Genomic DNA, 27,763 nt, shown 5'->3' on the forward strand with positions numbered 1-27,763 from the left:
ATGAAATGCTGAACACTGCAGAGTATGAATGCTGAGTACTCAAGGCAAATATATACAACAGGCTGTCGTAGTATCACCAACTAGAACTATCTCTCACCTGCAAGAAAACTGAAGTGACTGTGACCAATGGGCAGGGCTGCCTAAATAGGCAGGAAATAATGCAAGAAAATGACCAGCTTGGCCAGCTAAATCTGACCAACTGCTGCCAAATATGGCCAATCGCACTAAAATGAATAAAATAATGCAGAGAATGTAGCTGCATTCCGCATGGCAATGACTATCTGCTATGTCTGGCCTGGCCAAAACCCTACCCAACAGCTAGCAACTGCATAAACTGATGCCCAACCTGCTCAAAAACGAAGTGCATAAACTGCCCTATGCATGCCTGTGCCCATCCTGGAGAAGACCATAACTAACCAAGAGAGGAAGAGGGTTCTTTAGACCACAAGTACCCCACAGCTCCAACTCCGATTCCGGTCATGCTAAGGCTACGATGTCCCAAGATTCATTTTCTATATCAAGCAATGCCATCATCAGTCATGAGTTCTCATGCCAAAGAAGGACTGTGAAAGGGTGGCCAATCCTGCTCTCTATCAAGTAACAGCCCATCATGAACTTGGAAGTCAATCCCATCTGCAAGATTTCAAAACCTGCCAGACTTTGATCAATGCGTGAAGGAAGTCCCTCTCTAGAACCTTTGCACTTGTATACATATATAGATGAGGCTCACCTGCCTCACCTCACCACCCTCCCACTCCCTCTCTCACACTGAAGAGTCATGAGAGATGACTGCATCACCTGCACTAGAAAGCAGCAAAAGAAGGGGCTACGAAGCCTTTCCCTCAGTCTAAAGAAAATGACCCTTTTCATCCCTTGCCTTTGGCCGAAGGATCCAAGTCAGAGTTGGAGAAGGTGGATGACTCTGCAGAAGAGTTCATATCCTGCTTCCTCTTCTCCTTCTTCTTCCCTAAAGCCACTCACTCTTTGCAATCCTTGCGAAATGTCTCTTCTTACCACAATGATAGCACTGGGCCTTCGACTTCTTCTTTCTGTCACCCCTCTCTGAAGCTGCAAGGGACTTTGCACCCAACAACCTCCCACTTAAAGGCCCGAACTGGTACCTTTAAGCTAACCAACTCCCACTAAACAAATGCAATGCTCATGCTAAGCCTTTACAAGAGACTTAGTAAAAACATCTGCAGGGTTATCTTGGGTTTTGACCTTAGTCAGTGTGACAAGACCATCATCCAAGACCTATCGAATAAAGTGATATCGAACATCTATGTGTTTGGTATGTGCATGGAACATGGCTTCTTAGCCAGACATGCTGCACTTTGGCTATCACAACCAAGCACTGGAGTACATGAAGAAATACCAAAATCCTTGACTAGACGACCAAGCCAAATAGCTTCCTTAGAAGCTTCGATGGCTGAAATATATTCAGTTTCTGTAGTACTCAATGAGACAATTTTCTGCAATCTTGAACACCAAGAGATAGCCCCACCAGCCAAAGTAAAAACATACCCACTCATAGATTTCCTAGTCTCAAGATCTCCTACCATGTCTGAATCACAAAATCCCTGCAACTCTAGTGTACCCTTTCCATAGCATATACACTTTTCTTGTGTACCTTTCAAGTATTGAAAGATACATTTCACTGCTTCCCAATGTGGCTTGCTAGGGTTAGACATGAATCTGCTAACTCCCACTGCATGAGCAATGTCAGGGCAAGTTGCAACCATGGTATACATCAAAGATCCACAAGCTGACGCATAAGGTATACCCTTTATGGCACAAGTAGTTGCATCATCCTTAGGGCAATCAGCTTTGCTAGGCTTTAAATGTGGCAATAAAGGCACACCAAGAGGCTTAGCATCAGCCATATTAAACCTGTCAAGTGCTTTGCTAATGTACTTTTCTTGTGAGAGAAACAACAAACGCTACCCTCTGTCTCTTTTAATGCGCATGCCCAAAATGTGTTCAGCTGCCCCCAAATCTTTCATAGAGAAGATTGAACTCAGCTACCTTTTAAGAGCATTAAAAGTACTCTTATGCTGCCCTACAATTAGCATGTCATCCACATATAAAACCAGCACAATAAGGCTGCCATCATCAGCCTTTTTAGTGTATAAGCAATGATGTGCATGACTGCGTTTAAATTCATGTCTAAGCATAAAGGTATCAAATTTTTTATACCATTGTCTAGGGGCTTGTTTCAGCCCATATAAGTTGTGTTTTAGCTTACAAACCAAATGCTCTTTTCTTGGAATAGCAAATCCTTCTAGCTGCTTCATGTACAGCTCTTCATCCAAGTCACCATGAAGAAAAGCGGTCTTCACATCCATCTAATCCAACTCTAAATCCAAGGATGCAGTGAAAGCAAACAAAACATGGAGCATAGTCATCTTCACCAGTAGTGAAAAGACCTCCTGGAAGTCTATGCCTTCCTTTTATGTATAGCCCTTAGCAACAAGCCGTGCCTTGTACCATTATTTGTCCAAAGAACTCTTCACACCTTCCAGGATGGTGTTAAAAGGGGTGGCTATTGATTTGAGTACTTACCTGCTTACAAAGATGGACCAACATTTTGTCAAAGTAACCAGAGAAAATGTCACAAATGTCACTTATGGTTCCTACATATATGCTTTCTTGACGTACTCAGGCCTTAAGAAGGGTGTGCTATCACCTCCCCCATCAGATCCAATTCCTCCCCCTCCACCTTCAGAAGAGTCAGAACCTATTGATATAGAGGATCTTGATTCCCCTCCTCCATTGGTCATTCAGTGGAAGCGCTTGAAGAGTGTGGCAGATAAAACTTCCTCAGTCATTCCTTCAGCCACAATTCGTGCTACATCTGGCAGTGACCTCCCTGCTTACCTCACATGTAACAATTTATTCAGGGCACATAGAGAGGGTTCTTTGGACATATCAGCCCCTTCACTGAACAGTTTAGTATCAAGAGATGCTATTACATTCCTCCGTAAAGACATCCAATACATTTCACTTTGTAAACCATTTATTAGGAATAGCTTTCCTATCCTTGGGCAAAGGAACAAACTCCCGTGTGTTATTTGCATATAGAGACTTCATCTCTTCCTGCATAGCAAGCTCCCACTTTCTCTTGTTTTCACATGATTGTGCCTCTTTAAATGTCAAAGGCTCACCCTCATCAATCAACAAAATGCAATCCAAATATGGCTGAAACCTTTGTGGCTGCATGCTAACACCTGTAGAACTTCTTACCCAATGATCTGTATTATCAAGCAGTGGGCCTACATCCTGAGGAATGTGCACACCATCACCAGGTTGATGATTTTCAGCATTTTCTTGCTGTTGTAATCTATTTTCAGCATGTTCTTCTTGCTGTCCTATTTCATCCTCTGCATCTATTTGCTTTCCATGTCTGGCTGTAGCACAATATGTTGCTGCTCATTTTCAGCATCAAAAGGAATAGAATTTTCAGCTAATGGCTGCTGAATGGCTGGCTGTTCATACTAAAATTTGACCTTCTTTTTGTCAAGATGACCATGTGTAGCATTTTTCAGCAACTTTGCCTCATTAAATACATCTCGGCTGCATGCTATCTTCCTGCCTTGAGGAAGCCAAACTCGATAACCCATCTCTCCCTCATCTCCATATCCCATGAAGATGCCCTTGATGGATTTCATGTCTAGTTTGGTCCTCTATTCTACAAGTACATGCACAAAGGCATCAAAGCCAAAGACACCCAAATGGTCATATGAAGCAAGTTTGCCAAACCAAACCTCTTCAGGAATGCCATTTTCCAATGCACGATTGGAAGAGCGATTGCATACACGAACTGCAGTTTTAAGAGCCTCTCCCCAAAACTGCTGCGGGAGATTAGTTATGGATAGCATGTATCTGACTCTCTCACAAAGCGTGAGGTTAAATCTTTCAACCACGCCATTTGATACGGAATTATAAGGGGCTGTCAACTCCCTCTTAATGCCATGCATCTCACAAAACTTGTTGAATTCTTTTGAGACATACTCACCCCCATTATCTATTCTTATGGCTTTCAACTTAAGCCCTTTTTGTGTGGTAACAAAAGCATGAAACTTTTTAAAAGAATCCAACACTTCCTTTTTGCTCTTAAGTACATACACCCATAACTTTCTACTAAAATCATCAATGAAAGTAACAAAGTAACGTGCACCCCCATACGAATTAACAGACATAGTGCACACATCAGAGTGTACTAAGTCAAGAGCATTAGACTTCTTCACGACACTAGAGAAATAAGGAGACTTCACTTGTTTTCCATATAAGCAATCATTACAAAATTCGAGACCAGAGCCTTTTACATCAAATCTCCCTAAAAAGGAGAGAACCTAAAGGTCTTTCTGGCTCATATGACCAAGTCTTTTGTCCCAAAGCTCCATCTGTGAATGGACTTCAGTCACAGCCAAGAACTTGCCAAGTAATGCTTTACAATGCAAGTAATATAAAGTCCCCCTTTTGCTGCCTTTAACAATCGGCATAGAGCCCTTATGGACCTTCCAAGATCCACCACCAAAGGTAGTAAAATACCCTTAAGCATCAAGCTGCCCAACTAATAGTAGACTTTTCTTTATGCCAGGTACAAATCTGACATCCTGCAAAATCAACTCTTGGTCATTTTCAAGAGCCAAGTGAATGGTGCCAACACCCTCTATCTCACATGCATAGTTATTACCCAAGGTAAACCTTGCGTAGACAACCTGCAATGTATTCAGAAAATGACTCCAAAGAGGAAGTAACATGAAAAGAGACACCGTTGTCCACTATCCACGATTGTGACGGACCATCATGAGCTAAAAGTAAGGCATTAATTACCTCCTTTTGGGTGATGTGCATATCACCTATTGCTGCCATAATATTTGCATCATAACATGAGGCTACAACAAGTATCTCTTCAATGTCAGGAAGCTCTTCAATGATCACACTAGATGCAACATTTGCCTTTGCAACTTCTTTTGAGGAAGAGCTGTCATCATCTTTCTTATCATCCTTCTTTTTCTTACCCTACTATTTCTTTCTTTCTTGCTCTTTCTTGAAGTACCGACAATCGAGCTTTTTATGCCCTTTACGCCCACACTGATAGCATGTGACATCCTGTTGTTTGCCCTTGCTTTTGCTTCTACTTTTACCTTTACTAGTTGCATTATCCCTCTTTTCAGACATGCCTCTCACATGGTAAGCTGAGCCACTGCTTTACCACTAGACTTTCTTCTGATTTTTTCATTAAGGATTGAACCTCTTACACCATCAAAAGTCAAAGCAAGATTGTTGCTAAGTGACACAACCAAAGATTCCCAACTATTAAGCAAAGTCATCAATAAGAAAATAGCTTTCAATTTATCATCGAAAGCCACCAAACCAGAGTCCTGAACTGACTCAAAACCCTTATAAAAGTACTCAAATGCTTAGATGTTGGCTTAGACTCATCCAACTCCATGTTTACAAGCTTATGCATAAGATGCACTTGATTAATAGGAGTTGTATTTTCATAAGTGTCCTTAAAGTTTTTCCATATAGCATAACCTATGTCAAGACGCTTGATGTCTATAAGTACATCATCAGACACTACCATCTTAATGTATACAATGGCCTTCTTATTAAGTCTAGCCCAATCCACATCTGACATAGCTGCAGGCTTAGTCTCCAAGAGAGCATCTTCACAATCCTTGAGAAACAAAATGCCTTGCATCCTATCTTTCCACAAGTCAAAGCCAGAGCCATCAAACCTCTTGATTTCAAAGAGGGATTTAGTGTGACTGCTGCTAGAAGCATTTGCAGCCATTTTTCAGCAATAAACCAGAAATTCAATGCTGCAATTTATGACAACAAAAATGAGATGAATATTCAGCTGATTTCAGCCCAAATTTTCAGCAAATAATAGCAAGATTCAGTCCAAGTACATGTACAGCAGTAGAATGAATGACTTTCAGCAGTATGACTGCAATTTCAGCATACATTAAATGCATACATCAATGCCAGATAACTCCCACTTCAGCAATATCACTAAAAATACATTTGCAACAATCCCAGATCTGCAAATGATCACTAAGACTGCTGCGACGTGAACAATCAGCAATACATCAACTCAATGGGAGTTGTCCAACATGTGTACTGCATACGTATGTGCTCATATCATCTTCTGACACCCAAAACACTAAGAAATCTCTGCAATTTCTCTAAAGTCGCACAAGCGGGAAAAAATGCTCAAATCACTCTGCTTATAACCACAACATTGCTTCACAATATTCCCAAAGTGCATTTCATGCATTAACTTTGCCAAAATCCACAGATTTCAGCAAAAGCCCCAAATTTTCACTATTAAATCTGCCCAATTACATTAATACATGTTCCAGAGAGCATAAAACAAGTATAATTTCACAAAATTTTGCAAATACCGAGGTGTATAAAAAGGGGTTCTAAACCCTAAAATGGAAAAAAGCAAGAAAGGAAGAAAAATCCTAAGAGCAATTGATTATTGCCTTGCAAAGGCTTGGTAGGTTCTTAGGGATGAGTCAGCAGTCGACGCCTTGTCGCTAGTAGCTAGCCAACAAGAAACAAAGAAGTAAGGAAGGTTGGAGCAAAAATAAAAGTCAGCACAAGAAAAAGATTGAAGTGTCACCTCGCGAGAGCTTGGTAGGTTCTTAGGTACCGAGTCAAGACCTGAGACTGATGCCTTGTTCTCCTTGGGTCACTATGCTCACCTCCCTCCTTTTTACATGCCCGAGTATGGAAACCTTGAAAGAACAATGTGTTAAAAGAAAATATATGATGACCAAGCTATAGAAGTCCTCGCCAAGTAGGAGTTACTGGTCTAGTTGTCCTAGTTAGGTAAATAGCTTAGACCACCACCTAGGATGACTTCTTTGGTGGTTTTTTTAGCCCATCTATGTTAGATTAATTGTGCACCAATGTCAGCCAATCTGACTCAGCTGAAGAAAATTTCACCAATGCAGCAAAAGCCCCAAATTTAATGGGTCCAATGTTGAGAAATTTCACTCAAATGAGTAAAATTTCAGTAAATTTGGCAAAATCCCCAATTCAAACGTGCACAATGTCTGCAATTTCTGACACAAATGCCTCAATTTTGCATGAACAACACTCAATTTAGAAAAGCCCCAATTTTCTGAGCCTAAATCTGCACAAATCTGCGCACTATGCTTGCCCATGCGAACATCCGGAAGAGAGGAGATAAAATAACCCAAATAATTCTGAAAAAACAACAGAAGTTGGATCCATTGCCCCACCGTCCAAGTCCATGACCAATCAGGCGACGTGGCGCCTGCCAAACCATGCAACGTTGCGCTCGAAGCGAAGTCCACTGCCTTTCCTGCCATCACGCCTCCTGCTACCCGCTGGTCCACGCAGGACCTCCTGCCTGGTCCTACCCAACTATCGTTGTCGCATGCAACTATTTGTCTATTTACACAGAGATGAAGGGACTTTACACCCAACAATCTCAACCATTCAGTTAGTTTGCAACTTAGGGGGGAGAGACAGAGAGAGAGAGAGAGAGAGAGAGAGAGCTATTGGTCCATTTTCTTATCAAAGAACAACAATTTGTTGCAAAAGACAGCCATCTGGGGACCTCAACATGCAGGGGACAGTAGGGAGTCACCTTTGAGAGACTGACAGCAGCATTGTTGATCAAATGACAGCATTTTGGAGATATCTGGCAGTACATGACTACATTAAATATAGATTGGAGCAAGTAGCACGCAGCATTTAGGGTTTTCTTGTGAAGAAGATCAGATGTCTCTCTCATCTTGACTCTCTCTCTCTCACCTTCTTCAACCCATCCTCAAGAGATCTTAACATTTCTCAGCCATTTTGAGTAAATCTCAGCCAAATTTGGTGGACAGTGAAGAGATCTCTGTTATAAACCCTAAATTTCTACAAAAATTAGAGTTTAATAACCACCTTAGGACCCATGCCAATTGGTGAAGGCATCGTACACTGAATTCACCACTAAAATTCATGTAATTGTTAGGGAATTCAAACGTCAACCCATTTATTGTAATTTGGGGCAGCATTTGGCCAGTTGGTGGTTCCATTTATGCAAGTCCTAGGTGAAAAATCAAGTGGCAATTGACCCAATTTGATTGCTAATTGTTGCTACAACAAAGAGGCTTTTTGGAATAGCAAAGAAGATTGTGAATCTTAGCTTGTGCTCATTCCATTAGCAATCAAGTTAAAGAAATACCGAAAGAGGCGTCAATTTTGGGGCCAACAAGATATCCAATATCCAAGATTATTAAGGTAATTTGTGCATTTCAAGTTATATTCATTTTTTGGTTGCTATAGTTACGTGCTTAATCAAGGAATTACTGCCCTTTCCAAGAAGGAAGGCTGGTTTCATGATTCCCACAATAAAATAATGCAAAAATTAAAAATGCAAACTACTAGAGACAAAACACAGGCAATTGGAGCAATTAATGCAGTAAACACAAACTACAAAGGCTGAAAACAAGGTGATTTGCATCAAACACGTGCCGTCAGGATAGAAGGAGGTGGCAACAGGCAGGGGAAATCACGGATCAGCCATAGAAGACATGTAATCAGCAGAAAACAATAGCACGAGCATAGATCTTGAAATCTAATACCATGTCAAAAGTGTATGCAGCAATGGAAGCATAAAAGAATGCTGAAATACACTGTTGAATGCAAGACAAAAGAGAAAACACAAGAACACTGCAAAAGAAGAGAACTCAAAGATGTGCTCAGGAAATGAAATCCATATACCAAACATGAGACAATTGCATACAAACAATGAGTCACTAGTTGCATGGACACCAACACCAGCTCCTTCTCTCCACAGGGCATGCATTGGATCTGCAAGCGATAAATGACTAAGTGTACAAGAGGTAGGCACAAAAGAGTGCAAATAATGTATCAGGATTACCAATATTAAATCGGCCAACAATAAATGCCAAAATAATCACTAAAATGACCACTAAAAAATGCCTGAAATGTCCAATAATACCTGGCACATCCCAAACTCACACATGAGCTAACTAGACTACTAACAACTTCTAGTGTCATTGTTTGTACGTATTATGATATTACAAGTTTCAAGTGGACCTTGTATTGTAGCAGAAGACATGGTGAGGGTTCCTAGAGGCTTGCATGCCTATCATCATTGAATATTTTATTTTACCACCTACCCATGATCCAAGAAAAGGTGTGGTTTAGTACATATCATGGAGGCACATTATTGAGTCATTAGTTGGGCACATGATAGAGGCAGCTAGGCGGCTCTTTCTCCAATGGTCTTGTATCTCATCCTGAGGCTTCTTTATATTCCACTCCTCTGTCATTCATGTCATTGCATCATCGTTTGTGGGGAGAGAGAGACTAGAGGCACTACTGCTGGTCATCATTTTACTGATACCATCATCATATTGTATAGTACATCTCATGTTTCATCTCCCTATTGTTTGAATATAAAGTCATCTATTAATCATAATATAGCATTAAATGCTTTTTGGGACTGTTTTAAGAAGACTAATGCACAATAATTATGTTTTAGTGCAAACCCTAATATAAATGGCTCAACATGAACCACTGCAGATTCTTCTACACCTAGGCCACCTCCTTGGGACCCATTACCTCGCTTGTACCAACAGACCATCTTTATAGCAAATTATGTCGCCATCTTCATCAGAAGAAGTTGATAGAGGGAAAATGATTCTTCTGTACTAAGCTCAAAGTGGATGGGCCCTAAGGACCTTGAACAAATACAAGACTCAGATTAGTGGCACAAGATTTTAGACAAAAACCTGGTGGTGATCATGAAGTTGCTTCGACTGCTCGCCTTACATCCTTTCAACTCCCATTCAATCTGGCCACCCATCATAGTTGGCCCAGCTTATCAAGTTGATGCAAAATTTATCAAGAAAGTAATCTATACTTCCAAAATCAGCATTTATAGACCGATCCAAGACTCCTCAAATATGGCCCTTAAAAGCTTGAGTTTCAGCCATAGGCACCCAATTGGGTCATTTAGGTGGAAGTGTACATTAGCTTTATTCTAGCCCAATGCATGGATCCATCATACAATAACACCACTCATCAATGGTCAGCTCAAGCACACTATTCTATCTAGATATCTGTTTATTTGTTTCTACTCTCCAGCACATGCCTTCAACATGTTGAAATTTTTGGTGCATAAACAGAGAAGCGCACCTGGTATTTAGGCTCCAAAACATGCACAAAAGACTTTTGTCTCTTATTTGAAGTGCCACACTCTCCCTCTCCACAAAAACCGTTATCTTGTACATTCACCATGCTTCATGAATGGAATACAATATTACAAATAACTATTTAAACAAAAGCGTTTGGATAGATGGAACATATAAAAAGCTTCAATGAATCACATACTCCAACTAAATCTGATCACCTGTGTAACAGCCAAAGTAAATGCCGTATAGGAGGCAACAGTTATCGTAGTAACCCAAGCAAAAGGCGCTCCAAACTTATAAGCCAATATGCCTGCAACCATGGATATCTGCAGTACACATTGGTTGTTAAACTCTCCTTCAGTTGTGTGCCAAAAGAACATTGCATAGAAGATTGTCATAGGCCATTTGCTTGTCAAACAAATGCATCTCAATTTAGCATAATTTTTGCTCAATGTTTTTTGTTCCACAAGACCAAATAAAGATAATCCTGCTACAAATGCATACAAACAACGGAAGTATTATCATGTATTGATCACGATCAGGTTGCAGCATGTGCAGTAGACTTCTCCTTCTACAGCAAGAAGCATTTAGTACAACTTCCCTTTTGAATCCACTAATCTTTAACAGCACATGGAAAACACAAATGCATGACAGAGTAAGAAATCAGCACCTTCTACACCATGAGAAAAAAGCAACTTGAAAATGTTCAAGAGATTAAAATACATCTAAATACACATCCTAGCTTGTGTTCAAACTAGACATAGAAATTAGTTTACATACACTGATCCAAAAAGCACAAACGACAATTCTTCATTTTAAACGTGCGCATGCACTTCACCCAAATGAGCGTGAGCAACTAGCACATTGACACTAGGTTAATAATAACTGTCACAAAATCTCCATTCGTCCATATGTGACACTCTAGCTTGTTCATGATAATTTTTTCAACATTTCTCTATATTGAGGTTTTCCTCATCCTACGCTAACAGCATGATCCTGTAAACTGTGATTAAAACAGAGCTTATTACCTCCAAGAATGTTGGAAATACGTTGAAGACCATAGATGTAAGTATAAAATTGATGCCACGGGTTCCCCGATCAATAGTTCTATAGAGAGCACCTGTTTGCCGGCTGTCAACCAAAAAAGTCTTAAAAACAGGCAAGTGTGATATAGCCATGGTATATCATCTGCAATTTGCTATACACTGTAGAAAAAGACAGAAATTTGAATTTAACCACTACGAGCCATATCAGAACAATTGCAATAAAACACAGTCTTGATCTGCTTCTACCATAGATGTTGAAGACTTTTCAAGCTGGCAATTGCAGAACAATTGCTATCTGAGGAACTACCAACACCCCACAGGATACAAGGATTCTATCAGCCTGCAACAAACTGGGCTTAAATTGTACCTTTAGATTCTTGCACTACTAAAGCATCAATCAGATGTTTCAGCCATTAATCCCATTAAGTACATTCGCCCCAGTTAACCTGCGCTTCACAGGTCTTCCACCATTTCTTATGAAAGAATTCTTCACTTGTTTTAAACCTCAGTCAGCCAGTTTACAATGGTAGAGCAGGAAGTTTATGATAGTCAGTATGTATGCCTGACTACTTTCACTACAATATTCTACATTTATCAGCACAATTAAGATGTAAGGACCTGATTACTTTACACAAATTCAGATTCAATGTTTGCTAATTAAGGTGTGGCAATCTAATTATTTTACACAAGTTCTAATGATGAATCAGAAACAATTTGAGCCTCAAACCAACTACGCCATGTGCCTTCCTCATGTACTTCGAAACTTCAGTGATGCCCAGTTATCCAGAAATCCCAAATGATTTCTATGTGCAGGGATCCCCATGAAGTGAAGAAAACATTACACTAGGTAGGAAACCCCTTCTTTGATTGATAGTAACTGGCCTCTTGGATCGACTTAATTTTTAAATTTGCGAGTTTGATCTACAGACCACACAAGTTTATTGAGTGGACCTCACGTTCAATATAAGTAATACATGGTAGAAAGCAAACAAAGCCTCTACATGATATGTTCTATCAGTAAAACATAGAATAGCATATCTTAAAGAAGTCAGCAGCATCACTGAGTCTCTTATTCCCTTTCAACAGCATGAGTAATTGATATAGTTCACAAAGCCCTAAAAGTATTGACATTCACCTCAAATGAAATTGCAAGTCAAGGTTGTGCAAATGAGCAAACACCTGCAACACAGAACAAATGAATGAATAAGCAATTGACAACTTAATATTACAACACCAACAGAGAGATTACTAGATAAACAAAAATCACTCATCCTAATTGTAACTCTCTCAAACAGGCCAAACTGTTGCTTAGCATGTCTGTCTAAAATGTTTTTTAAGAGAATTTTATTGGATCAGGAAACAGGGCAATTTTAGATATCCAGTATCTAATCTCTTTTATGGACGTTAAAGTCTGTAGAGTTTCCAAACATGGAACACCCTCAAGCTCTGTAAGTTCAAGCTTTTCAACACTCATTAATGTTCGTCATCAGGACTGCTTTTTCAGCATTCAGAAGGTTTGAAACCTTACCTTTCTGGCGACAATGCGAATTGTTCCTTGTGACACCTTTGCAAACACACTGTTTCGTAGCTCTGAAAAAAACATGGAAAGGAGGGGAAAGAGATCTTTATCAACCTTGCTGAAACCAATATACAATAGAACAGTTATATTCGTGCAGGAAGTCGAGCTCAATTATAATATTTACCATTACAAGCAGCAGCACCAGCACGCACAATGCCATACGCTACAAGCAGAGCTGGTGGAGTCCCAAAGGCAGCAACAACCAGTGAGTTAGTTGTAGTAGCACCTACTGTTGCACCCACTGATGCTGACAATGCATCAACCGCATATTTGAACAGAAAGGGAACTTGCACATTCAACACCTGAATTGAGTAAATGATTAGATATATGCCAATCCATGCTACAGAACATTCAAAAAAGAACAATTTATCTCACTCAGATAGCAGTAACAGAAAGGAAAAGGAAGAGAGACAACCCTATGAACCAACCCACCCACATGATATGACACAATACATACAAGCATAGAAAGAAACATGAAGGGATGGATATCAAACTCTTTCCCAGCCAAGGATGGGACTTCCTCATCAAGATAATCAATTCACCCTGCCATATGCGTTCCCTCAAATGGGACATAGATGAACCCAAATTTTTTATGGTAAATCCAACTAGGGGGATACGTGAGTAATTTTCTTGGCAATTTGACTAAACCATACTATGATCAGGATAGTTTGTAATACTTGCCAATATGCATCATGACAGAGTCCATCCATACCTTCAAGCGCATCTGCGTGCCTCCCCAAAACTCTCAAGGATTATGATGATGGTTACCAGTCACCAACATTTTCTGGATATCATGCAAAACTCTCAAGGGTTATGATGATGGTTACCAATCATCAACAATTTGAAACATATGCTATCCTCTGAGGTTTTATTTTTCTCACTCTATCCATGATGCTCCAAGGATGGCATTGTATCATTGACATTACATGCACTCTCACACATATTCTTTCACAAAGGATTTGAAGTGTGGTAAAGAGAAACACCAACTATCCAAGGCCAAAGAGCAATGTATACCACAGTATCCAATGCTAGTGCATCAGGACACTAGCACTCCCTCTTTACATCAAGACAATATCTTTACAAGGAAGCACATCCTCTTTGTCTTGCTTGAAAATAATCAATATATCATAGGACAATTTTATGCTAGCTTTCCCTCTATAGCCAATTTTTGAGTCTCCAAACCACCTAAGCACTAGAGTCTACACGATACAAGTTTCATGTTGTACTAGTTGCCAAATCCTGCCAAAGTGAGGATCTATCTCGCAACACCTTATCAAAGAAAGATAGTAGTCACTCTAGTTTGCCAAAATAGTAAAACATAGGCCTCTAAGACCTTGAGTGGTAGGTCATACAATGTGTTTCTCCACAAACCCTAGTGTATTCTCACAAGCTAGTGGTAATGAACTCAACGAGTAACTACCGGCATTGTTGAGATGTGTGTCCAGCTCCACTACTATAGTTCTTGGCAGCCCTATTTTATTGTCTATACTCATGTTATCACAAGGACATGAAATTTTATTGTTTTGCTCAGCATTTGATTAAAAGCTAATCAATTGTGCTAATATGACTTGCACCATGTGAGGTGCAAGTTAATTATTTCATAGTGTAGGACCCAACACCCTGAGATATCAATTGGTGCCAAAGGCAAAATTCGTACCTACAGTCGGATTTAGGTCTAGACCAATTTGTTGGCCACTAATGTCAGTGGTGATATTAGAGACTAATTAATGCTAGTCTAAAGGCTAATAATTGCTAAAGGATAATAGGACGACAAGTTGGCCTAGCCAATTTAATTATTGCTTAGTGAAATTAATTTTCTTAGCACTAGAATCATTATTAAATTAATTTTCAAATTAATCTTTTAAATATTAATTGAATAAGCTAGATAATGCTAGAAAATGGAATTAGAAGGCTGTCACTTGGCAAAACTTACCCATACAAGTGAAAAAAACGTTTTTAGATGCTTGTGGAAGTTTGTTCAAGCCATTGTGAGAGAGAAGGAGACTATTAGAGAACAAGGAGATGTTGCTCACGTGATTTGCAGCCACCAGGGACCATTCCTACAACAAGTGACGACAGTTTGGAGCCCTCCAAGAGCAAGTGACAGCAGCCCAAGGTCCTTTTGGTGCAGGTGAGAGCATACAGAAGGAGGCAACAGTCTTTCTGGTGGTCCCAAGCTATAGGTGACAACTTCCATGGCTGTTTGAGCAAGGCAACAGTAGTTTTTCAACCTTTTTCACGAGTAAAATTTCTCTCTCTACAATATTCTCTCCTATCTTAAAGCCATCTCTCAAGTTATCTCGGTAAAATCCAGCCAGTCGAGTCATCAGAGGTGGACATATTGAAAAATCTCTCCTGCAAACCCTAATTTACAGCACAAATTAGGGTTTGACAGCCACCTCACGATACATGCGCATTTTTTAGGACCTAGGACTTGAATTCCAACAGCTGAAATTGAGGAATTTCAAGGAGAATCAAGATGTCAACCAGTCAATATCAAATCTGGGGCTGAATTTGTCTTCCAAGAAACAAGGTGAAGGCCAATCCCCAAGCAAACAAAGGGGCAAATGATTTGGAGGCTTGCTGGTCAATTATGACAAGAAATAGCACTTGGATTAATGAAGGAGGTCAAAGGATCTTAGTTGTACTCCATCCATTTGCAATAAAAGTTAAAGAAACACCACAAGGGGTGCCAATTTTGGGGCCAACAGGCTATCCATTGTCGAAGATTAAAGTAGTAAAATGTGCATTTCAATTTTTGTGAGAGAATTACGTGCTCTAATTAGTGTTAAATCAGGTTAGTACCACCCTATCCGAGGAGGAACGCTAGTTTCACATGAACATTTGACCATCTTGTAACGTGTCCACCTGTTATCTTCAGGACACGTCTTAGCAGTCCATCGGAAAAGACATCTAGAAAGCTCCGCCCAGCACTCCATGGAATGTTACGGGGTTTGTGATCTAGGATTTTTCGTGCCTGCCACGTAACGCAAGTATTCCGGCCGCTCCCATTTAGGACCGACCTAATTTAGGGTTTTCCTATTAGTCATTTCCTAACGACAACTAACGTCGAACCCAAGCAAACTACTTTACGCAGAAATGTCAAGTTCGAAGTGCATTCATGCTCCACTTGGTTCAAGGAGAATGCAAAACGAGAGGGATGCGAAGCTCAACCTCTCTGCCATAAGGTATAGTCCCATTCCGTTCCCCTAAAACAGTGTAAATCGGGATCAGTTATAATTCTAGGTCAACGCTCTTGTTGTTCGTGTTCGTTGACAATCTTCTGGCTGTCCATCGTGATTTGAGAAAAGTTCCCGGCCAACAGGGACCACCCATCCGTAGGACGGACCTATGGCCACATCCACCGCACTTTCCTCGGGTTGTTTTAATTATCTAATTACCTAACACATTTAGCTGGACATGTAACAATCAGCTTCTTTAATTAGCCCGTTAGGCACTGGTTCTTTCACGTAATCATATCACTTGACATAGAAAAAAACAATGTCAAACAAGTTCCTTATTAACAGGTTATCATATTTATCTTTGAAATACAAAAAGTCCAACACGTAGGCTTATCCACAATCCGCCCGAAGACTATCCAGCAATCCACAGGGGCCACTAGTCCAAGTTTCCGCCCGTAGACTAGTATGGGAGTCTCGAGATCCAATCCCGAGTCATGTTAGCCTCTTGCGCAGGGCCCAAAAGTCAAGGGATTTACGACCACAGCCCCCCTGGCACCCACGCGTTCTCCTGCTCCAAGTAGCGCTAAACGGAGAGACCTCTCGCGGCGGGTTCGGTCCACTTTTCCGACGCGGTTAACAACCCCCTTGGTTAGGGTCAGGCAGGCAGTCGGGGGTAACTGAAGCTGCCTCTCCCTTCAGACCTTCAACCTAAAGTATTAGATATCCATTTATCTTTTAATTCATTGATCAAACAAAGCCAAACAGTGCTCTTAAATCTATAGCAAGCACAAACATATCCATTGGTCGTTTTTGTTGGCAAACTACTAGGGAATGAATCCTTCCTCTCGAATGCATTCAGCACTCGATCCGGGATAACTTGGGACTTGGCAAGATCCCCTATATCCTGGGTTAGGGCGTACCCTACTAGCCCGACTTGGTCAATCCTTAAGTTCATAGATTATTTCAGTTTATCGGCTAGTCTTTTGCTTCCAAACAATTATCTTTACTCAAGAAAGATACTATATTAGGATGATTATTCATCCTCTTGCAAGATAACTTGCGTAAGGACCTGCCAACCTCATTGCGAGAATTGGCCATTCCCTTGTGATCCAACACAAGATCATACGACTCCGCACTTGTTGCACAAGTGTCGCATCGACTATGAGACTATTCTGCTCATCAAATAGAGTCACGAAACAATCTGTTCCTGATTACATTAGGCTGACATCGTCAATCCTAGGATTCCAAGTTCCATCTCGTAAGATTCTTAGAGACAAACCCTAAATCACTTCCCAAATATGTTTCAGTCCCTACATTCGGTGAATGTGGGCAAGTATTTAGGGTATAGGAGTTTCAGTTTTGGCAATACGTACGATTAGGTCACGTATTAATTCCTAGTGAATTTCTTGGAATTTAATTCATTCTAAACGAGTATTCCGTGGTTTAGGTGTTTAGGTTTATGCCAATTTGTTTAACTCTTGAAGATAGTTACATTATCATTTCATAAACACGACTCGATGTCTACGTGCAAATTGATCTTTCAACCCTAACTTATCGATTTAAGGTCAGGCATAGGTTAGGTTAATTCCAACTAATCTTGCTATAACTTGCGAACAAAATTCATGCTAAACAAGCAACCTTTTACTTGATAATTTATGCAGTTGACAAACGATAATTGCCTAGAGTTCTGCATCGTAAGAATCATTTCAAGCCTTGAGCTTTCCTAAGGATTCCTAGCACTTCTCATGATGATTCATTGCGAAGAAGATATGGCTTAATAATGTAATATGCAATTTATACTTCCATGTTTAAATGAAGTATACTATTTTAATTCCGTTTTATAATAATGGACATTAATCTAATTTTAATTTATTACAATGCATAAAGCCATTTGCTAGAAATGCATATCAATCTTTTCTGCCTACTTTATTTTGTTCATTTTATTAGAAATACTAATGACTGAATTCCTCCATCGTGGGTTAATTTTTTTCTAAAGCGTTTAAGACGAAAATGCATCCTATTTCCAACAATTAACCTTGCACCATTGAATTATAACAATACCAAATAAAAATTAGGAAGGAAAACCTGGACTTGGGATGAGATGTCCACGTGGATGCTAGGAGACAACCCTCCTGCGGCTGCGCCTTGGGCTTTCTTAGGAGACATCGCGAATGCAGCCCTTCCGTCGTGGATGCAGCTTTGCAAATTCCCTTTTTGAAATACCACCGTCCTTTATGAGTCTTCTGTTCTTTCCTTTCGTAGCAGCTCTTCGAAGGGATACTCGTGGAGAAGGGAAGAAACCACGAAAAGGGTTCCAAACCGGGAAGGGGGTGTTTCAAAGTCTTTCGCGAATAAGGCCCATTAAAGCCATGGGAAAGGCTTAATGACCTTATAAAGACTCACACGAACCGGAAAAAGGTGTAAGAACCCGTACGAGGGCTTTTGTATGGAGAAAGAAAAGTGTCAAAAGACCCTTAACACCCCTATCTTCTTTTTGTAAGGGGGTAAACAAAAGGGTATATATTTTTAATAAAAAAAACCCTAAGGGAGCCCTTAGAGGAAATTTGAGGGGGTCGGATGAAGGGCTTAAGGTAAAATCTTTTGGGGGAAAAAAAGGGCTTATAGAGCTTCAAGAGGGAAATTCCAGGGGGGGGAAAAGAGACCCTAAGGGAGCCCTTAGGGAGGAATTTTTAAGGGGGGAAAAAGTAGCCTTTGAAGGCTATAGGAAAGGGGCCTAAGGGCCCTTAGGGAAAAAATTGGAGGGATGGGGTAGTCCCAAAGGCCACAGGAAGGGGGGCTTAGGAAGCCCCCCTTGGAAGCTTCTAAGGCTTCTAGAAGGCCTTACAAGGCCCGGAGGAGGGGGGGGGGGGGGGGGGGAGGGGGGGGCGGAGAATAACTCCCCAGCCAATCACGATGGCCGGGAGGTGGCGTATGGCTTCGGGCGGCAGCGCAAAGAGCCTTCCTCACCTTCTCACGACAGCAACAATGCGTTGAGGACGTCAATCTCCCTCTTTCTCACGACTCAGAGTCTCGGCTCCTTCCCTTATGGCATTAATGGCAGCAGCATGGCGTAATAACTCTCTCTACCTCACAATGCCCTACCCAGAGCCTCTCCCAGCAGCGATTTAAATAGGGGGAGGTGTTAGCAGAGTATTTGTCAGCTCATGTGTGAGTCTGAGCTTGATCTGGGCTGGGCATTTTTATTAGGTATTTTAGGTATTTTTCTGGTGTGGTATTTTATGCCATTGGGGCATTTTATGCACCAGTCGGCCAGCATTAATGTTGTTCAACCAGCATTATTGCTCCCCACTTTTTCAGCCTATTTATACACATTGCTCCTCCTCAGTCAGTATCATCATCATCTTCACCATCTGCAGACTCTGTGGAGAGAGGAGCCAGTGCCAGTGCCAGTGCCCACGCAGCCAGTGACTCACTGTTATATGCGACTGTCTCGTATTCAGATATATGGATTCCATTTCCCGTGCATACATCTGAGTTCTCATCTGTATCGTGTTCTTTTCTTTTCTCTTTTTGTCTTGTGTTTCAGCAGTTTATTTCAGCACATGTTTATGCTTCCACCGCTGCTCCACTTCTGACAGGAGGGAGAGGTTCCTCCCTCCCCTACGCGGCAGCACGCATGGCTTCAGCTCCTTCATGAGCTCCAGCATGCTGCTCATTCATCGTGACTTCCCTCCCTCTCCTCCAGCGCCGCGTCGGCTGGGGGAGAAGGAGGGGATAATTAATTAAAGAAAAAAAAAACTCCCCTTATCCGTTTGGCAATAATATATTCTCTCCCCCTTGGAGGAATTGAGATGTCCTCATCTCGAGATAAACTGGGGATATTGATGGTTGAGAGTGCTTTCATCTATCCAAGTGGCATCCTCTTCGGGATAATCTTTCCACTGGACGAGGCATTCTTTCAAGGTTCTAGATCTCAGTTGTCTCTCCCTAACATCTAAGATCCTATCAGGCCTTAGTTCAAGGACTCCTTGACTAGGCATTACAATTTGTTGGTCATCAAGTACATGGTTAGGATTAGGTACATACTTCTTCAACAGGTTGATATGGAATACATTATGAACCTTTAGGTTCTCAGGGAGTTGCAATCTATAAGCATTAGCTCCTAGGCACTTGAGGATCTTGTATGGTCCACAATACCTTGGACTTAGCTTTTTGCAATCACCTAAGGATAGGGAACTCTTCTTAGGGCGTACGCGAATGAAGACCATGTCTCCTTCTTTGAAGACTCTATCTTGACGCTTCAAACCCGCGTAGGCCTTCTGTCTATCCTTGGCAGCTTGGATGTCCTGTCTTATTGACTTTATTTGGTCATCCATCTCTTCCAACATTTGCCTTGAAGCTTCAACCCTTAAGGTTGGATCTGAGAAGTTTAGGGGGGCTTCGACAGTCAGGACCGTACAATGCTTGGAAAGGGGTCATCTGAATCCTTTGTTGGTAAGAGGCATTGTAGGCAAATTCAACCAAAGGCAAGTATTAAATCCACATTTTCGGCTCACGACAACAGTATGCCCTAAGCATATCCTCGATGATTTGATTTACTCTCTCTATTTGGCCATCCGTTTGCGGATGGTAAGCTGTGCTAAAACAAAGTTGAGTCCCAATGGCTTCAAAGATAGCTCTCCAGAAGTGTGATGTGAAGAGAGAATCACGATCACTAATGATTCTTCTGGGTAGCCCATGTATCTTGAATATCTCCTTGATAAACAACCTTGCAATGTCTGAGGCTTTATAGTTTGTCTTTACTGGAATAAGGTGTGTAACCTTAGTCAACATGTCAACCACAACCATGATGGAGTTGTAACCTTAGTCAACATGCCAACAACAAAGTCCATGCTGATGAATTCCCATTTCATTTGGGGAATAAGTTGTTTTCACATCCATTTGGTACAGCTCTAAATCCAATACAGCAATGAGAGCAAAAAGCACACGTAGTGTGGTCATCTTCACGACAGGTGAGAAGACCTCCTGGAAGTCAATCCCTTCCTTCTGTGCATACCCTTTGGCAACCAATCTTGCCTTGTACTTGGGTTTTCCATCAACTATCTTTACTTTGTAAACCCATTTGTTTGGAAGAGGCTTTCTTCCTTTGGGCAACGACACAAGATCCCAAGTATCATTAGCATACAGAGATTTAATCTCTTCTTGCATAGCTAGCTCCCACTTATTGCTGAATTTGCATGACTTAGCCTCTTTATATGTCAGAGGCTCACCCTCATCAGTAAGCATCACATAATGCAAAGAGGGGCCATACCTATGTGGCTGCCTTCTTGGGCGTGTAGACCTGCGTACCCAATGATCTACATTCTCAGGAATCGGATCTACATCTGCAGGCATGTTATTTTCAGCATTTATTGGCTGCTGTAAGCCATTTTCAGCATGCTGTTCATGCTGTACAGCACCTTCATTTTCATTTCCAGCACCTGCATTTTCATAATCAGCAAGTCTATCTTGCTGTCCATGACCTCCCTGTGCTTCTATTTGCTGTCCATCATCATCTGGCTCGAAGATAATCAGCTGATCATCAGTTTCAGCCTGTGGTACAGCACCATGAGGCTCATCATTTGAAGTAATAGGTGGCTGCAAATTCTGAAATTTGACCTTTTTCATGTCTTCATCAGAGGCTAAAGTACTTTTCAGCAACTTTGCCTCATTAAACACAACATTACAACTGCGAACAATTTTCTTGGACTGAGGTAGCAACACTCTATAGCCAAATTCACCCTCATCACCATAGCCCATGAAAATGCCTTTGGTGGATTTCGGGTCAAGTTTATTCCTCAGCTCATTTCTAACATGCACAAAAGCATCACAGCCAAATATTCGTAAATGGTCATATGAGGCTGGTTTGCCAGACCAAACCTCCTCAGGAATGCCATTATTTAGGGACCTGTTTGGAGAGCGGTTGCAAATGTGAACCGCGGTTTTAAGTGCCTCTCCCCAAAATTCATGAGGGAGATTAGCAATGGACAGCATGCACCGCACTCTCTCACATAGAGTCCTATTGTATCTTTCAGCCACACCATTTGAAGAAGGGCTGTAAGGGGCTGTAAGCTCCCTCTTGATCCCATGCAAGTCACAAAAGGACTTAAATTCATTAGACGTGAACTCACCCCCATTATCAGTTCTCAAGCATTTCAACTTTCTACCTGTTTGAGTGGTCACGAATGCATGAAAAGTTTTAAAAACAGCAAACACTTCACTTTTCTTTTTCAACAAATAAACCCAAATCTTCCTGGAACAATCATCAATAAAAGAGGCAAAGTATGCAGTACCACCCAACGATTTCAAAGGCATGCTACATACATCAGAATGCACTAAGTCCAATACATTTGACTTACGGGAGACACCAGAGTAAAAGGAATTTTTCATTTGCTTTCCAAACTGACAGTCATTACAAAAATCAAGTTTAGAGCCTTTTCCATCAACCCTCTTTAAAGAGGTAAGGACATCAAGACCTTTCTGGCTCATATGGCCTAATCTCTTATGCCATAACTCCAAATGACAGCCAATTTCAGCAACTGCAAGAAACTTGCCATTCAAAGCTTTACAGTGCAGACAATACAGAGTACCCTTCTTGGTTCCTTTAGCAATCAGCATGGAACCCCTTTTTAATTTCCACAAACCACCACCAAACAGTGTGCTGTAACCATGCAAGTCAAGCTGTCCAACAGATAGTAAACTCTTCTTGATGCCAGGCAGATATCTGACATCTTTCAACACAAGTTCTTGCCCATTATCCAAAGACAAGTGTATGGTGCCAATCCCATCAATGCTGCAAGCATGATTATTTCCAAGGTAAACCTTGCCATAACAGCCTGCATCAAAAGTAGCAAAACACTCCAAGCATGGAGTCACATGGAAAGAGGCACCAGAGTCTACAATCCAAGTCTGAGTGACACAATCATCAACTGACAAAAGTGCATCAATCACATCAGCCTTGGTGATCTGCATATCTTGCATGTGACATACAAGGGCATCATAATCCACTGCACATAATACATCAGCCTCTGCATCTGAGAGCTCCTCTATGACAACACTAGATGCATCTGTCTTTTCCTCTTTCTTCTTTTTGTCTCCTGCATTCTTCTTTCTCTCTTGTTCCTTCTTGTAATACCTGCAATCAGGCTTCTTGTGGCCCTTCCGACCACACTGATAGCATGTAACATCACTCTTTTCTTTTCCTTTGCTCTTGCTCCTGCTTCTCTGTCCAGCATTTGCATTTTTCTTTTCAGCCCTGCCTCTAACATTATAAGCTGAGTTGTTGCCTTCTCCACTAGACTTACGTCTAATTTCTTCATTCAAGATCGAACCCCTCACACCATCATATGTGAGATTGGGGTTATTACTGAGAGAAACAACCAAAGTCTCCCAAGAGTCAGGCAATGTCATGATCAAAAAGATCGCCCTCAACTTATCATCAAAATCCAAACTTGCATCCTTGAGCTGATTTAAAATGCCAGTAAATGCACTCAAGTGCTCAGCTGCAGGCTTGGACTCATCCAGCTGCATATTCACCAACTTGCGCATTAAATGCACCTGATTAACAGGTGTGGTGATCTCATAGGTAGTTTTCAACTTCTCCCATATTGCATGACCAGTGTCTAAACCCTTAATGTCTGTCAAAATGTCATCAATGACACCCATCTTTATATAAGCCACAGCCCTTTTATTGACTTTGGCCCAATCCGCCTCAGACATTTGTGCGGGTTTATCCATTTGCAAAGCATCCTCACAATCCTTTAAGAATAGTATGCCCTGCATACGATCTTTCCAAAGATCAAAACCCTGACCATCAAATCGCTTGATTTCCATCAAACTTTTAATGTTAGAACTGGAAGAAGTTGCAGCCATTTTATCACAAGTACAAGTGTAAAAGCACTGAACTGCAAGAGCACAAGCTAAATCAGCAAATACACTGCTGTTCTTGCATAACCAGCAATAATCCTCTGCTGTTTTGACATAAACCAGCCACTGCACAGGCAAATAATGCAGAAATTTATCAAATTCTGCACAAAATTCCAAATTTCCAGGTCCAAATGTGCGCAAATGTCAGCCAAACTGACTCAGCTGAGCAAAATTACATCAATACATGAAAAGCCCCAAATTTCCTTGGTCCAATGCCAAGAAATTTTACTCGGATGAGCAAAATTTCAACAAATTTTGAAAAATCCCCAAATTAATTGAGGTCAAGGCGCACAATGTCTGCAATTTCTGACATAGATGTCACTGTCAAGCATAAACAGCATCAAATCTGGGAAAAGCCCCAAATTTCCAGGTTCAAATTTGCCCAAATCTCAGAACTGTGCTTGCGCGCGCGAACTCCCGTCAGTGGCAAAGGGGTTGCTTGCAGTAAACCTTAGAAAAATTTAAAATTTTCTGGAAGAAAAATGTGTCGAATCACCCCGTCACCAGCCGTTGACTGTCGCGTGTCCTGCGTCTGATGTCGCGTGCTCAAAAAACATGACGAAACTGCATTGCGTGACCTATGCGGCCTGCGCCTGGCTGCTCGTGACCTGCGTTGACCTGTTTGACTGCCTGCCTGGTCAAAATTGACCTGTCGCCTGTCTATCAGGCTGTCGCTTGCACAAAACGTGACCTGCAACACTGTCGCCTGACTGTCCAGCACATACACGTGCCTAGAAACAGTGACGACCTGACCTGTATGAGTGACGACTTACTGATTTCTCGCGAGCGAAGAGCTGGTGATGTCTCACGCGGACTTCGAGGAGCGCGAGCACCTTAACCTCAGCTCTGATACCAGTTGTTGGAGCGCACGGGTAGCGGAAGCGTGAAGATTTGCAGGCAGAGGAAGTGAACAGGTGAGTGAGAGTGAGAGTGAGAGTGAGAGTGACGAACTGATTTTGGGTGTACCAACAATGTGTTGGTACACAAAGAATAAAATGTATTTATACTTAGGGCCCGTAAGGGTGCATTCACATGTACAACATAACAATACACGTGTAAAATACACGGAGGTGAATAAAGGACCTTTACATCCCAACATTGAGGACGTCAATCTCCCTCTTTCTCACGACTCAGAGTCTCGACTCCTTCCCTTATGGCATTAATGGCAGCAGCACGGTGTAATAACTCTCTCTACCTCACGATGCCCTACCCAGAGCCTCTCCCAGCAGCGATTTAAATAGGGGGAGGGAGAGGTTCCTCCCTCCCCTACGCGGCAGCATGCATGGCTTCGGCTCCTTCATGAGCTCCAACGTGCTGCTCATTCATCGTGACTTCCCTCCCTGTCCTCCAGCGCGACGTCGGCTGGGAGAGGAGGGGATAATTAATTAAGGAAAAAAAAAATTCCCCTTATCCGTTTGGCAATAATAGAATTAATGAAAAATGCATATTTGGTGCACGGTTTGAGAGAGTTTCAATGGTCCCCCAAAACCCTAATTTTTTGAGCCACCCTTCGACATCTATAAATAGACGAGTTATCCACTATTCAGCCTTATCCTTTGATGCAAGTTTCTCACTCTACCATATAGATTTCAGCCATCAGCCACCTACCATCTGCTATCTAGTCATCACCAACCGTAGCCCATCACTATCCAACCCTAGACGGCCTGTTTTCAACCATCGCCCTACCATTCAAAGGTCTCCATCTGCTGCATCATTATAGCACCTAATCAGCCTGTATTTTCAACATATGGTGCCAAGCAATACGCTGCTACCATCTCTCCCACTGGGTGACTGCCAAAGTATCTACGTTTTTGCTATCCAACAAGCCATCTACATCAACAAACACCTCTCCTATTGTTGCCTGACAGTTCTTTGCCTCGAATGATCAGTTTTTCAACCTTCCTCTAGTGGTACATTGCTACGTTTACTAGATTTCAATCTCCAACTATTGTGTTTTGGTGACCACCCTACTACCCTTTATTATTCAGTACTCTCTCATCTCCGATTATTGCACTTGGGATCCATCTTTCATGGATGCCACTCTCCAACACTGCATTGCTCTGCCCTTGGGCATTCTATACACTCTTACATTCAATTACAGCATTCATTCACTTCAAAGTTTCTTTTCTCTGTGTTTGTCTCTATGTTTGAGTTTTGCGTTTTTCCGTTTTGTGTTTAGGGTTTGAGTTTTGCTTGTTTGAATCTTTGTGTTTCAGTCTTGGTCGTACAGGCTGTGTTTCCTTAGTGTAAAACCTGGCATATCTTCACATGGTATCAGAGCCGGTGTTCTTCTAAAGAGTATCTTGCGGTGATTATGGAAACTAGTTTTTATGCGAGACTCACACGCAACTCAATTCTGACTCATAATGTCTCAAGCACCTTCTTCTAGGGATCCTATGATGCCCTATCAAGATTCTCCATCATTGGAGACTCTAAGAAGGTATTATGGTCTCGAGGAAGGTGGATACACCTTCGGCTTTACCGTCTTTTTCTTCTCATTTTGGTCACCTTGCAAGTGAAGAGTTTGAGGAGTACTTGCGCATCACATACAGTCACGTTTACACTCCTCCAACACGTGCTACTACTCTGTCTAGACTAATTGGTGAGACTAGCCATCTCTCTGTTCTTGGAGGAACCACGACATTTGACGCAACGCATTTGGCCATCCATCTCTTTCATCGCAACCAAGCCTTATGTCAAATTCATATAACCATTTTTGAGTCGTATGAGCCAAAACCTTCTCATGTTTCTTTTTTTGTTGTGCAAGATCCGAATGATTTTCAATATCTTAACTTTAATAGAGAAGGCTCTCCGAAGCATATACCCTTCATCAAGTATACATCTACCATCTGTTTCATTTTAGCAAGTAACCACACTTCTCAACTCCCTCCCATCCCACCAGTATCTTCTCCACATTCTTCATTCCAAAATCTTGGATTACATTCCACTTCTGCTCAAAGCATACTAGGGTTTGGATCTTCCATCTCCTAACACTTTCTCTTTCTCCATCCCACCATCTACCTACCCTCCATTCGCTCCACCTCATGGTGCATCATTAGGGGAAATGTGTAACTAGCCTTCCTCCTCGGATAGGGTGGTAAATAACCTAATTAAGCACTATTTACAGCAAATACCAAATTCACAAAATTGAAATGCACACTTTACCATATAATCTTGGACATTGAACACCTTGTTGGCCCCAAAACTGGCGCCCTTCTCGATATTTATTTAACTTAATTGAAAAAGAAGTTAATGTACAATGGGATTCTCCCAATCCCTTTCGGTATTCCAACTTCCCTTGCTGTCCAAAATGACTAGCAAGTTTTCAATTTGATTTGCCCCTTCATTTGGGCAGTCAATTGGCCTTTTGCTGGTCCCTCCACACTTGAATTTGACTAAAAACAGCTTCAGCCCTGTTGAATCCAAGTCTTGAGCTTCCAATTTCTAGCACGCTTCCCGAGGTTGCTGCTAAAGCCTAATCTCTGCTACAGATTAGGGTTTACTACATAGAAATCTGAAATTTCTCAGTCTCTGGTGATCTCAATGCCATAATCTTTTGAGCAAGGCTGTAGAAAGGCTGGGAGAAGAGAGAGAATGCTGAGGAGAGAGAAAATTCCGACTTTCTTCGTGAAGAACTGAAGAAAATCTGTCATTTATTGCTATTGCACTGTGTCAATAGCTTGTAGATGCAAAGAACTGAAGAAAATCAATCATTTACTGCTACTATCCTATCTCAACCGCCTATAGATGCTATCACCTGCTATTGATTGGTCTTCCCCTAACAGCCTCAAAAGGTCCTCTAAAGGCTGCAAATCAAGACCAGCAGTATCT

At 41.4% G+C, this 27,763-nt stretch overlaps 1 protein-coding gene across 1 annotated transcript in view; it reads right to left on the reverse strand.

Moving 5' to 3' along the window:
• The window catches only part of ABCB25 (ABC transporter of the mitochondrion 3), a 203,232-nt gene that overhangs the window by 138,396 nt on the left and 37,073 nt on the right, over positions 1 to 27,763 (reverse strand). Inside the window, exons 3-7 of the mRNA XM_087683610.1 lie at positions 12,949 to 13,126; positions 12,774 to 12,835; positions 12,381 to 12,424; positions 11,228 to 11,330; positions 10,418 to 10,525 (exon numbers count right to left, since the gene is read on the reverse strand). Of these exons, the coding sequence (XP_087539736.1) occupies positions 10,418 to 10,525; positions 11,228 to 11,330; positions 12,381 to 12,424; positions 12,774 to 12,835; positions 12,949 to 13,126 (495 nt within the window). The remainder of the gene's footprint in view (positions 1 to 10,417; positions 10,526 to 11,227; positions 11,331 to 12,380; positions 12,425 to 12,773; positions 12,836 to 12,948; positions 13,127 to 27,763) is intronic.

Source organism: Lygodium microphyllum, chromosome 8 (genome assembly GCF_053477565.2).
Source record: "Lygodium microphyllum isolate KBCC chromosome 8, Lygodium_microphyllum_v1.1.10, whole genome shotgun sequence".
Classification (NCBI taxonomy): Eukaryota; Viridiplantae; Streptophyta; class Polypodiopsida; order Schizaeales; family Lygodiaceae; genus Lygodium; species Lygodium microphyllum.